Genomic DNA, 15,310 nt, shown 5'->3' with positions numbered 1-15,310 from the left:
CAGGTATGATAGCGCTGCCTGTCAGTTCACACATCAGTGTGTAAAAGTGGGCGGGGCTAAGCGACTGTTCCACCAATCCGCAGATTTAAATCTTAGGATTTAAATTTACCTCGCCATTGTTCCTAATGTCAGAATAGCATTATAGAATAGAATCCATTGTGCTCTGCGCGCGTGGGTTCGAATCCCACCTTCGTTGAATGCTTTGTTTAAAACTTTGTTTAAAAAGTTTCATTTCTGAGAATGGAATGTTATGAAATGCGTCTGTCTTCCCTTGTTCTTCACTGTAAAGAACATCAACTTTGTTGTTAAGGCATTTCCGACTTTTAGGAGTTTTAAACAAAGCAAAACAAGGCGAAATGGCCGAGCGGTAAAGGCGATGGACTACTAATCCATTGTTCAAATCCCACACTTGTCGAATGCTTTGTGTAAAACTCAGTTGGAAATGCCTTTACAACAAAGTTTAAATAGCATTAGCTGGCTGGGCAGTTAACGTGCACGGCTCCATAGCTCAGTGGTTAGAGCGCTGGTCTACAATACCAGAGGTCACAAGTTCGATTCTCGTTGGAGCCTCAGTAAGCTAGCTAGAGGGAAACTTGTTCGGCTCCATAGCTCAGTGGTTAGAGCGCTGGTTTTGTAAACCAGAGTTCGATCCTTGCTGGAGGCTCAGTTCACTGGAGTTTGCTGAATTATTAGTATTCTGACATTAGGAACAATGTGGTTAGAGCACTGGTCTTCGAAACCAGTGGTCGCAAATTCGATCCTCGCTGGAGCCTTGGAATTCAAATTTTCCTCGCCATTGTTCCTAATGTCAGAAATGCTGGTAAGTATTAATAATTTAGCTACCATAAAGAAAGCCTGTGCGACTCCATAGCTCAGTGGTTAGAGCGCTGGTTTTCGGAACCAGTGGTCGCGAGTTCGGTCCTCGCTGGAGCCTTCGACTTCAAATTTTCCTCGCCACTGTTCCTAATGTCAGAAAAGCAGGTAAATATTAATAATTTAGCTACCATAAGTGAAATCTTTTCGGCTCCATAGCTCAGTGGTTAGAGCAATGGTCTCGTAAACCAAAGGTCGCAAGTTCGATACTTGCTAAAGACTTGGAATTCAACCTTTCCTCTCTGTTGTTTCTAATGTCAGAATAGAAGTTATAAATTAATGCAGAAATGCTGTTCTATTTCTGGGACTGGAATGTTATGAAATGTGTCTGTATTTCCTTGTTCTTCACTGTAAAGAAACTCAACTTTGGTGTAAATGCATTTCTGACTGAGTTTTGAACAAAACAAGGCGAGGTGGTCAAGTGGTTAAGCAATGACACAAAGCACTAATCCTTTGTGCTCTTCACGCATGAGTTCAAATCCCACCCTCGTCAAATGCCTTGGTTAAAACTCTGCTTGAAATGCCTTTACAACAAAGTTGAAATAACGTAAGCTGGCATGTTAGTTAACTTGCAAGGCTCCATAGCTCAGTGGTTAGAGCGTTGGTCTAGTAAACCAGAGGTTGCTCTGGGAATAATTTAAACTTTTGTTATCTATTGAAAAGGAATTAGAAATGCTTAAAACTTGGTTTGGTGTCAATAAATTGTTGTTGAATATTAAAAAAAAACCTAAATTCATGGTTTTTGGAACTCGAAAAGAAATGGATGAGGATATTAAATAAAAAATGTGATGTTGAAATTGACAGAGTCTTTGATATACATTTCTTAGGTGTTGTTATTGATCATAAATTAACATGGAAACAACATATTCAATATATAATAGGAAAGGTTGCAAAATCAGTCTAGAAATATATTAAATTATAAAGCTCTTCATATAATTTATTGCTCAATAATACTTCCTTATATATCATATTGTGTGGAAGTGTGGGGTTCTACGTATAAAACAGCAGTGAATGCTATAGTCCTCTTACAAAAACGAGCCATACGTATTATTAATAAAGTTGGTTACTATGAACATACTAATTCATTGTTTATAAAATCGCATGTTATGAAATTGTTTGATTTGGTTTATTATAAAATATTACAAATAATGTACAAAGCAAAACTTAATTTACTGCCTGTTTGTGTACAAAGGTTTTAATACAGAATACAGAAGTCTAAATATGAATTGAGAGATGTTTGTAAATTTGTTCTCCAGAAAGCTAGAAAAGAGATTAAAAGGAGATGTTTTAGAATGATGCTAATATGGATTTACGAATGTGCAGTTTTTTTCTTTTATTATTATTATTATTATTATTATTATTATTATTTTTATAATGTATGAATTCTGAAGGGTAGCTTAATTTGTTATGTTGGACAGGCATTATTAAAAGCCTGTGCCTTTTCAGTCACTATTTTTCTGTCAGTGTTTGTAGTGTTTTTGTATTGTGTGGTTACAAACTTGATGAATAAAGAATTATCATCATCAAAAAATTGATTCAATTAATTGAATTTAAACAATAAACACAGAAACTTTTTTGTCTTGTGCCTTTTGTTTTCTGTCTCTGCAGGCTGCATGATCGACAAAAAGGGACTGATAGGGATTCTTTGTTTCAGGGTTTGCAACTTCTACAGCTAAAGAATCCCTTCTGGAGGCTCGTGACCTACCGTCACAGCCAGTTCAGCGTAATATAACTCTTTTGGAGTTCCAGGAGCCTGAGAACCATGAGGGTGAGGCAAAAATCTGCCAGCGCTTCATCCTGATCCTAGAGCGCCCTCAGCCGTGTGTTGACTTGGAGACCTTCCTTGACAGCAATGGAGGATCCCTCACTAAGACCATGGTCAAAGATATCATGCTCCAGGCGGTGAGGGCAGCAATGAAGTGCTACCAGCGAGGCGTCCTACACCGAGACATCAAGCCTAAGAACTTCGTCATCAACACCGACACCATGGAGCTGAAACTGATAGACTTTGGTTGTGGGGACTGGGTCAGGAGAGATGGATATGCTAATTTTGCAGGTAAAATTAGGTTAAGTGCTCTAAATTCACTACAAAATGCACACATTACCTTTTGAATTCAAATCCTGAGAAGACCCTCGCATCCTGTAGCAACTGTAGCTGTTAAATATAAAACACCAAAACAGAAAACGTTCTCCGCTCTTTTTTTTTGTTTTCAGGCACATTTAAATACTGTCCACCAGAGTATCTGCTCAGCAAGAGGTACCACGCAAGATCTGCAACGGTCTGGTCTTTGGGAGTCCTGCTCTTCAGGATGATTTGCGGATACCACCCCTTTACAACGGCCAAGGACATCCTGGAGGGGATTTCGTACCTTGAGAACAGCCAGTCTGATGGTAAGATGAATTGGGAGCATCCTGATAAAGTAATCAAGTAATGTCATGTAAGTTCAAATACTATGTCACTTTACTTAAGTAGAAATTTGGGTTATCTATACTTTATTGGAGTAATTGTTGTTCAAAGTTATTTTTACTTCTACTGCTCACATTTAAACTCAATTATCTGTAATTTCTATTTCCTACATTTAAAATAATAATAAAAATAATCTCGTTACTCCTGTTTCATTTTAGCTCATTTTAATTACGGCTCGTCATCATTCTAAATAAAATGAAAAGATAAATATCTTCATCCAGATAGAGTGAACCTGATTTAATTTTCCCCTCACATTACTTTTACTTTTATTTTTTTAAGTACTTTTGAAATCAGTACCTTGAGACTCTACTTATAGAAAAAGCTTGAGTTGATTCTTCACGTTCTACAGAAGTTTTTAAACCCTACTATCTATACTTCTACCTGAGTAATGATTGTCAATACTTCTGACACCTTTGTCTAAGCTGTAAAGAATAAGAGTTAAAACTGAAGGACTTCTTAACATTGTAGCCTTTTTTTTGTAAAATGTAAAAGCCATGAAAAGAAATGGAAAGAGAAGGTGAATGTCATACCGAAGCATCATTATTGAAGCATATCTCTCTTACCCAAACTACTCTTACTCCATCACTCTGCCTACACAGAATGCTGGGATCTGATTCACTGGTGTCTGCAGTGTGAACCAACTATGAGGCATTCTTTCCAGCAGATCCTGCTGCACGACTGGTTTGAGTCAGCGTAGTCTCAGGTTAGCCAGGGTGGAAAGGGAAGAAATACTATGAGAAGAAGCATTAAAAGCATAAACATATGCTTTTGTGAAAGAATAGGCAAAAGGATAAGATATTGAGATGTTAGTATAAGATAAAAGAAATAGAAATCTAAAGTAAAATGAAAACTATAAAATATTTGAGAGTACATTTACCGGTCACAGGGCATGAAGTCTGCGACATCAGTCTGCTCGAAGGTCGCCTTTTTAAAGACGGTACCACAGCTGAGGCTGATGACGCGTTATTGGCTTCAGGTGGCCTTAATGATCTCTGTGTTAATGAACTCTCAGCCGGTTCCCTTCTTAACTTCTGGTGGGTTTATGGCGGCCTCTAGTGGCCGCTGCGGGAACTGGCTGAGCCCTAACACATACTACAGTTATTTACCCAGTACATATTAATGATCCTAAAATAGAACCCTGTGTGGCTCCATATAAATATGCTAACAAATAATTCATAGTAGCTTTTGTATTTCTGAATAATAATTCAGAAATACAAACACCCGCACCCCCACCGACCCCCACCGCTGCAGCTCGCCCACAATGGAAGCGCCACAGGCGGCAGGCGAGAAGGCAGAAACGGGGTAAGCGCGGGGGTATCCGAGCGAGGCTAGCGGCTAGCCCACACAAGCCAGCTATCCCCACCGTACTTTTGGCCAATGTACGCTCTCTGGACAATAAACTGGATTACATCCGCTTACTTCAGTCAACTCAGAAGACCGTGAGAGACTGTTGTGTTTATGTTTTCACCGAAACCTGGCTCAACAACAGCGTCCCGGACCACGCCGTTCAGCTGGAGCGGCTAACATGCTATCGGGCAGAACGCGCGCTAGCTGACGGAGGTAAGAGAGCATACTGACCAGCTGTTTCACCGTGTGGTACGGGGCCTGCACAGCATCCTGCCGCAGGACCCTCCAGCGCATCGTGAGAGCAGCTGAGAAGATTGTTGGCACCTCTCTCCCCTCCCTTCAGGACTTGTACAGCTCCCGCCTCACACGGAAAGCCCTCCGTCTGGCAGGAGATCCCTCTCACCCACTACACAGCTTCTTCAGCCTGCTGCCATCAGGGAGGAGACTGCGGAGTCTCGGGGCGAGGACCAGCAGACTGCGAGACAGCCCCATCCATCAGGCTGTGAGGATGCTGAACTCTCTTCCTGCTCTACCCCCATCCCAATCCTGCCCCCAGCACACACTCACTCAGCATCCTGACCCCCCCACTAATAAAGTACTGAAACTCTGCACTACAATGCACAAAGTACTGGTCCCTTCCAAACACAACACCTGCACTACTGATATACTTGCACTGTGAACTTTAAGGACTTACGCACCCATTCACTTTACCAGCCTTAAGCTATATACCATATACCGTATTTGCACTACTGTTATTTACTATTTTTACTGTCATTCCATCTCAATCACCATCAATATTGCACTATTGTCTTACGTATGTTTATTGTGTCTTGCTGTATTGAACATATAGTGTCTCCCACTCTTTTATATTATAATTATATATCTATTTTTACTTATTTACTTATATTTATATATCTATTCCTCCCCCACACCACTGCACCTTGTTTTTGTCTCATGTATGTCTATTTGTGTCCCTGCTGTATTGTACACATAGTGTCTCCCATTCTCCTTTATTATATCTATTATCTGTACTTGCTGTAAAATTGGGAAGGAGAGTAACGTAATTTCAATTCTCTGTATGTCCTGTACATATGCAGTATTGACAATAAAACTACTTGACTTGACTTGACTAATTGATTTAGAATTGTGTAGTTTTAAAGGTTAATGATGGCAGTCTACTTCAAAAGAAAAAGATAGAACTTAAATTGAGTCTGATTGAGAAAGATTTTGAATTTGGTTAAAACATTGATCATTTAATCAGTTGGGGTTGATTAGGGTTAAAGCAGGAGGGAGGAAGATGGTTATTTAGGGAGCTTTGTTAACCACTGTTGTGGGCTGTAGACTGGGTTTCTGCCACTAGATGGCAGCATTGTCCTTTGGTTTCACTTTTCTTCACATTCCTTTTAGTAGTTGGTCATAAATTCACAATCCTTCACAAGATTATTACCCATTCAGATGCTGTAGTTTAGGTCTAAACTCTTTACATTCTTACTCTTCACTTACTAATCCTTACACTGGCAAATAAAATCATTACACAATATGACACCATATTAAATATATTACACTGACATGCCACATTTCATGGGAGAGGGATTATTGTGTATTGTGTCCCATGACCTTTGCTGTGTCCCAAGACTGCACTAACCTCCTGCACTGAATGTGAATGTGTTCATATTGTCCAGGCCTGTATTGTTCTCTTGGGTTCACAACACACATGAACTGACCCATTTGTGGAAAACATACCATAGCATTACTAATCTGACTGCATCACTTCTTCTCCTATCTCTGTAGTGCAGAGTCTGTGATTTTTACTTCACTGAACTCTGAACTTCTCTCTTCTCTCTGAAGTTCTTAAGTCTTGTTTACACTGGTTTAAACCATTACAATGCTAGTTGTAAGAGTGATGTCTGCTCAGAAAAAAGGCAAGAAAAGAAAATGATATAAATGAAAGCATGGTTAAAAAAAGACGAGTCAATAGCCCAGACAGCAGCATTGGTTGGTACTTGACAACCAGAGAGTTGGCAAAAGCAGCTTGAGCTGATTCCTATATTATACTCTGCAACCGGGGTGTTGGCAAAAACAGTTTAGGTTGATTCCTGTATTTTACTTCACAATCAGGGTACTGGCAAAAGTGGCTTGGGCCAATTGTTGCATTATACTCAGCAACTGGTCTATTGGTAAAAGCAGTTTGGGTTGATTCCCATATTATACTCAGCAACTGGGGTGTTGGCAAATGTGGCGATTCCTGTATTACACTCCGCCATAGACTGTATATAGCTGGACAGAGCACCGTCTCTCAAAAGTGAAGCCACCACAGGTCGGGCACCCCCTGCTGTTCAGTTGCAGAAAGCTGTGTAACCCCACCCATCCCCATAGGTTTCAATGGCAAAACAGACAACTTTCAATCACGTTTTTTTCCCAATATACTGCAATTTTACCTCCATTATTTAAATGCAGCAGCTAGTGTAACCTCTGCTTATATTGTCAAATTTTTATATCCCCACAGAATTCGTTTTTTTAAACGTTATTCAGCTCTATTTAAAAAGGTGTGGTTATTGTAAAAGGGCTGGCTATGGGCGGGACCAATAACAGACCGTCAGCTCCGCTCCGCTCCGCTCCGCAACCTGTGACCTTGAGGCAGCCCTTTAGGGGCGGGTTTATTTAAATGAGTAGGCTGTCTCTCCACAGTCTGTCTCCCTCCTCTGGTCTCTCCTGCGCAGACTCGGGTTTCAGGTTCGGCAACATGGCGGAACAGTGACACTGCATCTATCTTTTTTACAGTCTCTGCACTCAGCAATCAGGTTGCTGGCACAACCGGCTTGGGCTGATTCTTATATTGAACTAACACCGAGATTGTTAGTACAACCAGATCAGGCCGATTCCCATATTATACTCAGCAACCGGGGTGTTGGCAAACGTAACTTGGGGTGATTCCTGTGTTACATTCAGCAACCAGGTTGTTGGCACAACCAGCTTGGGCTGATTCTTATAATGAACTTAGCAACCATACCCATATTATACTCAACAACCGGGGTTTTGACAAATGCAGCTTGGGCCTATTCATATATAATACTTAGCAGCCGGTGTGTTGGCACATATGGCTCAGGCCGATTCCCATAATATATTCAGCAATAGAGGTGTTGGCATATTCAGCACTGGTCCCCGATGTGAACCAAGCATCTGGGCCAGAATCTGACCTAGATTGAAGCTCATGCTCAACCATTAATTTTTGCTGTAGTGTGGCCGAGGCCTTGGATGATCATTCTTCTTCATAACGAGTGGATTTCTTCAAAACAGCATTACCTAACAACAACCTTTTATCTATACAGTCTGATCACATTTTACCTGCACTGACATTTTCCATCATCTGAGGAACAGCTGTTCTTCAGTTTTTCTCCTAAATATCACAGTAACACATGATCATCACACTCACTGACTGTGTGAATGTGTGCTTTAAACTAGATTTCCATCTAATGGCTCTTCCCAAGTGCTGAGGCGCTCCCTAATTCTTTCTTTCTGCTGACCCCCTACTTCTGCCACCTCCCTTTCCCTACCATCCATCCATCTTCTTGGCCTTCTTATAAGTCAGGGTCGGCACAGGTCTAGAGGCTTTCCAGAATTACTGCCTGCAAGACCAGAATACCTCCTGGACTGTGTCTGCAACAGTCTTATTGACATAATTGGTAGAAATGATGGATTCAGTGGAATTCACTATAAATGGAAAGGTACAGTTTTTGGAGATACAAGCTCTCAGTTTAACAGTTTCAGTATATAAAATATTGTGGCGTCTGTTATACTATATAAAATATTGTGGTATCTGTTATACTATATAAAATATAGAGGTACACCTGTTATACTATGAAAAATATTGTGGCATCTTTTTTACTATATAAATACTGTGGCATCTGTTATACTATATAAAATATAGTGGTACACGTGTTATACTATGTAAAATAAATGCTGGTATACCTGTTATAATATATAAAATATTGAGATATACCTTTAATACTATATAAAATATTGTGGCATCTGTTACACTATATAAAATATTATGGTATCTGTTATACTATATAAAATATAGCGGTACACCTGTTATACTATATAAAATATAGTGGTACACGTGTTATACTATGTAAAATAAATGCTGGTATACCTGTTATAATATATAAAATATTGAGATATACCTTTAATACTATATAAAATATTGTGGCATCTGTTACACTATATAAAATATTATGGTATCTGTTATACTATATGAAATATAGTGGTACACCTGTTATACTATATTAAATTATTGTGGCGTCTGTTATACTGTATAAAATATAGTGGTATACATGTTATACTATGTAAAATATTGTGGCATCTTTTTTACTATATAAATATTGTGGCATCTGTTATACTATATAAAATATAGTGGTACACTTGTTAAATTTGTGAAATTCTGTCCATTTTTAACCAATTAAATGTTTCTCCACCGTGGGCCTTCCATTTCTGACCAATCAAAATCCTCGCCACCTTAAAGCGTGGCTTAAAGAGATAAAAAATTACACTCTTTGATTTTGAGTGTGAATTCAAACGAATTCCTTTGAAATTCAATTCATAATTTAAGTCTGGTTAGTAAAAAAAAATACATATTATAAAAAACACCTAGTATTTATCCAAGTATTTATCTTTCTCTTTGATTCTCAGCTTCTTTTTCCTTTAACACCTTTTCACCTTTTCTTTCTTGAGATATGATTTTTTTCTCTTTTACTCTCCGATTTGCTTATCTTTTCATTTTTTTTTTTTATTTGGAACATCTCCTGTGGTCTAATATATAACATATGGTATAGGTCTAACTCTCTTATAATTCAGATAGGAAAGGCCAGGTTGGTAATGTCAGCCACATAATTGACTGACAGCTGGGAATGATGGAGCTCCGTATGAACAGGAGGACACTGCAGGGCTATCTGTAGGTAAATCAGTGTGGCGGGGGAGTCGATCCTAAAGGCGGACAAGGCAGCGGGTCAATAAGTAATTTAGCAGTTGTCTCATATCCAGCCATCAAGGACGTGTTCATTTCAGACAGGGTGCATTAGATGGCACTGCAGAACCAGGACTGATCACTCATTGTGATGGCTCCTCGATATTTCATTGCAGCTGGTATGAGTTTGTGCACGTCTCTGTGATTGCATCTCCTAGGAATATGTTTTTGGCCCGGAGCCTGGCTGATTTTGGTGGAGGGTTAAAATGGGAGAGGAGTCGTGTGATGCATGAGATACAGTTGCTGGGGTTAGATTTTATTTTTTTGGGTCTGTCCTCAAAGCAAAGCATATGAAAGAACATCAGTGAGCAGCAGCACCAACAGTTCAACTGCCTGATTTCAGATGGTCCAGTGATGTGGGACTTCTCAACTTGTAGGTTGAAAAATAATTAGAAGAAAAAAAAATTAAATGGTATTAAAGGGCAGTCTAAAGCGCTGCCACTATGATTGGGAGGTCGCTCGTTCGAATCCCGTTCATGCAGCTTGCCAGCAGCCTTGCTCTCTCTGGGTGGGTAGATGGCGCTCTTCCTCTCATCACTCCTAGGGTGATGTTGATCAGCACAAGGCTGCGTATCGAAATCGAGTCGCTGCGCTTATCTCTGAGTGCGCTGTGATGCTATTTTGCAATGCTGCATCAGCATCAGCAGTTCGAAAAGAGGCAGTGGCTGACTTCACATGTGTCGGAGGAGGCATGTGCTAGTCTTCACCCTCCTTGTGTTGTGGCATCGCTAGTTGAGAGATATACAGCTGAATGCGTGGGACAACTGGCCAAGATAAACTGGCGAGAAAAATGAGATAAAATTCGAAATAAACCTTTAAAAAAATGGCATTAAAATATGTGATATGTGGTGAAATATTAGTACTGACAACAGTACCTTTAAATTAAGACTGTAAAATGAATCCGATTTTTTTTGGTATTGCAATCTGAGTTTTCATGATGAACTCAAAATTAAAAGAGCTGCAATAACAATGTGAATGACAGCAAAGTCAAATCTATTCTATTACCCAATAACAGCAAGAGCAAGAGTCGGAGCTCCTAACACTGCAGACTGTGGTCATGTAACTTAATGATGAAAGCTGGAGGTAGAGCGAGGCAGAGCAATGTAGAAGTGAAGTAAAGCGAGGTAGAGGTCCACAGTGAACGCACACACAAACTAAACTACTTCTTAATCTTAATCTTAACCTTAACCAAATGTACTATTTATACATAAAAAAAATATATAAAATATTTAATACATGCATTCTATGGCACCCTTAAGGCAGTGGCTCAAACTGGTGCTCATGGACATGAATAAGGTATATTTAAAAAAAATATGAACCTTCTAAAAATTTTTAAGAGTCAGTTTGAGAACCACAGGCTTAAAGCCAACCTGAAATGTTGAGTTTACTCACATCTCTCTCTCTCTCTCTCTGCAGCAGGAGGGATATTGGCTTAGCTTTTGGTCGTTCTGGTTTATGTTATTCTGCCTCAAACAAACGTAACTCAATTATATTTTTGGTGATCATAGAGAGAGGTCAAAATAAATAAAAAGGCAACGCTGAGGAGAAACACATGCACTTACTATCAGATTATATCCCGCTGAACGATAACAGACTCCTGTGGGCTCATACTTACAGTGTTCTGGAAGTTTTTTTTTTTTTTTTTTAAACAGAGCAGTTGGTAATGCTTTTGGTTTATTTTTGTCACGTTTGTGGTGAGTGATCCGATTCGGCAGCCTTACATGGGAAAAAGTTATTAATCTCAAATCCATATGCTGTGAATGTGCTCTATTTCAGAGAGCAATAAAACCAGTTCAGTTTCTTCCCACGATGTGGGCAAATCTCAGGCCCTGGACAGATTAGTCATGCTGGCCTGACCATAGTGCAGGAACTAGACTTTTTACTTAACTGACAGAATTCAGCCGTGTATAGAATAACCATGCTAGCTTGTCTATATGTGATAGTCCACTAGATGTATTAGTGCATCACTGAACTACTGTATAATATGCCTTAAACTAATGTGTGAATGAGTGTGTTATTTGTTTTCCATCAGGGTGTCTGTGCTACATTTGTTTAGCAAAAAAATGTGTAATTTGTTTTAAAATGTCTTAAATTCATAATGCACAAAGAGAGAGTAAATACAAATTACAAAAAAATGTTTTTATTGCAGTTTCTTACTGGTTTAAAGGCAGACTAAAGCAAGAAGTGTCTGTATTCTTTATGGCTCTGATTGAGCTATTTTCAGGTATGTTCATTACTTTCTTTTAGCTGACATAGACAGTATTGATGACATATGGAAACTCTAGGAATTTGTGCTCAATAACCATAATTTTGGCTTGGACATTATTGCCAGTGTACAGCCAGTGTTTCTTTTTTGCTTGTACAAAATTGTTAATTTATGTTTGTTTGAAATGTGGGTTTGACAAAAAAATACAAAATCATATGTTACGTTAAGTACTCTAAAAAGTACTCTTAACATTGCTGTTGTGTGTTTTTTACTGTTTAGTTTTTGCAAAACTGGTCTAAATGTTTTTTTTCTGAGAGGTATTAAAACGTGCTCAAATTTATTTTCAATTAATGCTGACCTATTTATTGCCTATTCAGTTTTTTTTCCCAGATATTACACAGTGTTGAGCCAAAAGTAACAGGAGAAAAAAAAAACATATTTACAGCAGGTTTCCAAACTCAAAAAGAAATGAAGCACAGTGTGCATTAATGTGCTTTTTACACATCTCAGCCTGAATGTGTAGACACACTTTTGGCTATGTTCTTTTGGTAAATCTGTCCCGAATCTGATCTTTTACGTCATATGTGACACTAGTGTATGGTTTATGTGGCTGTGTAAACAGCAAAAACACACTGAGTCTGACATTTTCTATTCTGATCTGGGTTACTTCAATATGTGGCGTTAAAGTTCGATACACATCAATTTTGCAGCTGAACGACCAGATCAGTATTCATATGACTTTCAGAATTCAAAAGACTGTGACTGTAGCAGAAAATGACCGTGAGGAGAGATGGGAAAATGAACAGCAGCAGTGAGTTGAGGGCTTCAATGGCAGAAAAATTAGGTAACAGACCTCAGAAATAATAAAAAAAATTAAAAATGTATAAAGTTAAAAAAATATTACAAGACTCATGTCGCAGCCATTTTTGGTGTGGTGTTCCTAATGAATTGGCTGAACATGGCTTAAGATCATCACTGTAGCGTCAAAGGAGAAAAACAAAAAACACCTGACTGTGGTTTCAAACGTGCTCCTTATTCAGAAAACTGGCGCAAAATCTCTCTGATAAACTCAGATGCAGCCAGAATTGCTTCGAAGCTCTTGAGATTTTGGATGGGGTTAAAGTGAAACTTAACGTGAAGCACTGCTCTGTTGCACATGCTTGTTACTTATAAAGTGCAAACCATTGAGACAGATGTCAGAATTGGGTTACAATAAAAAAAGAATTGTGTGGACAGCCTATAATCCATATCGAATTTGGTCAGAAATTCAGATTTAAGGCACTTTTACCTGCTGTGTGAACATAGCCCTTGAGAAAAATGATTTAAAAAAGATAGATTCTATAAAAACTGATATAAAAAGATAATGGTGTAAAATAAAGGTGTATATCCAGTAAAAACTACTGATACTGATACTGGATGTTTTCTGTTATAATCTGAGCCCAAATAACAGGTGTGAAAGAACTGATATGGACTAAATGACTTAAATTTGCTCTGGCATAAAACATTTAAAAAACATTTAAAATACTCTAGGTCCACCATGTTTTAATCAAATGACAATTTCCGCTAAAATTGCCCACCCTCTCTTTTCCCTACCCCACTCTGTCATGGCCAGCTGCATTACAGGAAATGATGAAAATGATTACTCTTGCAAAATATGATTCCAATGTAATCTGTAATCTTATAAATATGCTGTATTGGTTTACACATCTTCACCTACAGTAAATGTAAACCTCATAGAAGCTACAAGAAGATATCTTACTGAACTGAAAAATGTTTAGTGACATATTATACTGTAGATCAATACTATTGATGGGAGTTGATTGAAGTAGGTTAAAAGGCACATTTCCTTGACCTCCGATTGAAATATATATACTTTATTTATACTCATGTCAGCCTCTAATTACTGATTGACGGCTCAGGCCAGCACAAAGAACCTAGGACACAATTAGGCAGTGTGGATGTGTGTGTAGGGCTTAGAGGATATAAAGAAAAAGGGGCTTCAGATCTTTAAAGCCCTCCACACAGAGAAGTCTGAATCATGAGTAAAGCCTTAGATACACTACACGACTTTTAAAGGGGGAGCAGGTTATAAACAGATATATATCTTACACTATATGACTGTTTTATGCTGATTTCTACAGAATTTGATCCAATATAACGTACAGTGCTGTTAGTGCTACTATTTGTGCAGAAGTGTGTAAAGTCGTATCCGACTTCAGTGGTCTTAAGGAATGGAGTCTGACAATTGACTGTTGTCTAGGTTAATTTCAGTAAGTGGCGCACCTGTGTTTTCCACCACCAAAATAGCAACATATTTCTAAACTCTGACGCTATTTTAATGGTGTGGGCACAAGGCACAACACCAGACTCTTGATGGGGTGTAAGATAGCAACAAGCATCCTGACGCACCTTGCACAGGGTGTATGATAGGGCCCTTGATCTGCAAGCTGTTTACTCACTCTAACACAGGGATGGGCAACTGGCGGCCCGGGGGCCGCACACGGCCCTCGTCATCACTCAGTGCGGCCCGCGAATAGATAAAAAATAATTTCATAATTTCATAATTAAAAAAACAAACAAAAAAAAAACGTAATTCTACTTTTGACCGCTAGAGGGCGCTGCCAAACAACCACGAAAATTGACATTGACATCCAGTCCATTGTGAGCCAGCAGGCCAAACCACAGCTCTCATTAGCTTCAATAAATGTTGGGCCTCTGTGGTCTAGTTTTCTGCTATTATTGAATGAGCTATTTGCAATCAGTTTTTAAATCTTTTTTGTTCTTTGTTATAAATGAGTTCAAATGCCTTTTGCACTTTTATAAGCAAATATTTTGTCCTTGTTGCTTATGAAGGACTTGTTATAATGAACTTATTTTACACAGAGGAACTACTGTATTTGCAATCAGTTTTTTAAGCAAACTTTTTGTTCTTTGATATGAAGGATTTCCTTTTTGCACTTTTTTTAAGCAAACGGTTTGTCTTTTGCCGTATTAAAATGCATTAATATGCAGAAAATAGTTGTTGATAAATGTTGGTGCTGTAAACATACAGATATAAATTCATATAAAATTTGTTCTTATTGAAAATCATTTGTAGCGTTTTTCATATTCAATTATTTGAAGTGCGAGGTCATGTGGCCCTCCAATGGTCATGCTGAAAAAAATGTGGCCCTCTCCATCATGGAAGTTGCCCATCCCTGCTCTAACACATCACATTATGCTAAAATAGATGATTAAAGTCACTCTGTGGCTTTTAAAGATTTTTCATCATGCAAAACGTTCGTGCCCATAAACCCTCTCTGAATACTCTCAAATACAGCTCTTTGTAAATTCACCAGAAGCAGATATAATAAAGGAAGCAACTGAAACTTGAAAACATGAAAACATGTTGCAT

General features: G+C 38.6%; 1 protein-coding gene and 2 non-coding genes across 3 annotated transcripts; all 3 read left to right on the top strand.

The window, feature by feature from the left end:
* The first annotated feature begins 356 nt into the window (after positions 1–356).
* LOC111191030 (serine/threonine-protein kinase pim-1-like) lies at positions 357–4,111 on the top strand. The gene is made up of 5 exons (XM_049467877.1): positions 357–367; positions 872–981; positions 2,546–2,929; positions 3,088–3,264; positions 3,940–4,111. The coding sequence occupies exons 1-5, from the start codon at positions 357–359 to the stop codon at positions 4,035–4,037; spliced, it is 780 nt and encodes a 259-aa protein (XP_049323834.1). The 3' UTR covers positions 4,038–4,111.
* trnac-aca (transfer RNA cysteine (anticodon ACA)) lies at positions 498–570 on the top strand. Its single transcript has one exon. It is a non-coding gene; the product is annotated as a tRNA-Cys (tRNA).
* trnar-ucg (transfer RNA arginine (anticodon UCG)) lies at positions 862–934 on the top strand. The gene has a single exon. It is a non-coding gene; the product is annotated as a tRNA-Arg (tRNA).
* Positions 4,112–15,310: the final 11,199 nt, after the last annotated feature.

Source organism: Astyanax mexicanus, chromosome 19, assembly GCF_023375975.1.
Source record: "Astyanax mexicanus isolate ESR-SI-001 chromosome 19, AstMex3_surface, whole genome shotgun sequence".
In the NCBI taxonomy this organism is placed as follows: domain Eukaryota; kingdom Metazoa; phylum Chordata; class Actinopteri; order Characiformes; family Acestrorhamphidae; genus Astyanax; species Astyanax mexicanus.
The sequence above is the reverse complement of the archived record's forward strand: the minus strand, read 5'-3'. Positions and strand labels throughout refer to the sequence as shown.

Excerpts from the sequence above, each read along its gene's own strand:
- LOC111191030 (XM_049467877.1), top strand. Across the intron at positions 982-2,545 it reads TCCTAATGTCAGAAAAGCAG|CTAAAGAATCCCTTCTGGAG; the intron begins GTAAATATTAAT and ends CAACTTCTACAG. Across the intron at positions 2,930-3,087 it reads TGGATATGCTAATTTTGCAG|GCACATTTAAATACTGTCCA; the intron begins GTAAAATTAGGT and ends TTTTGTTTTCAG.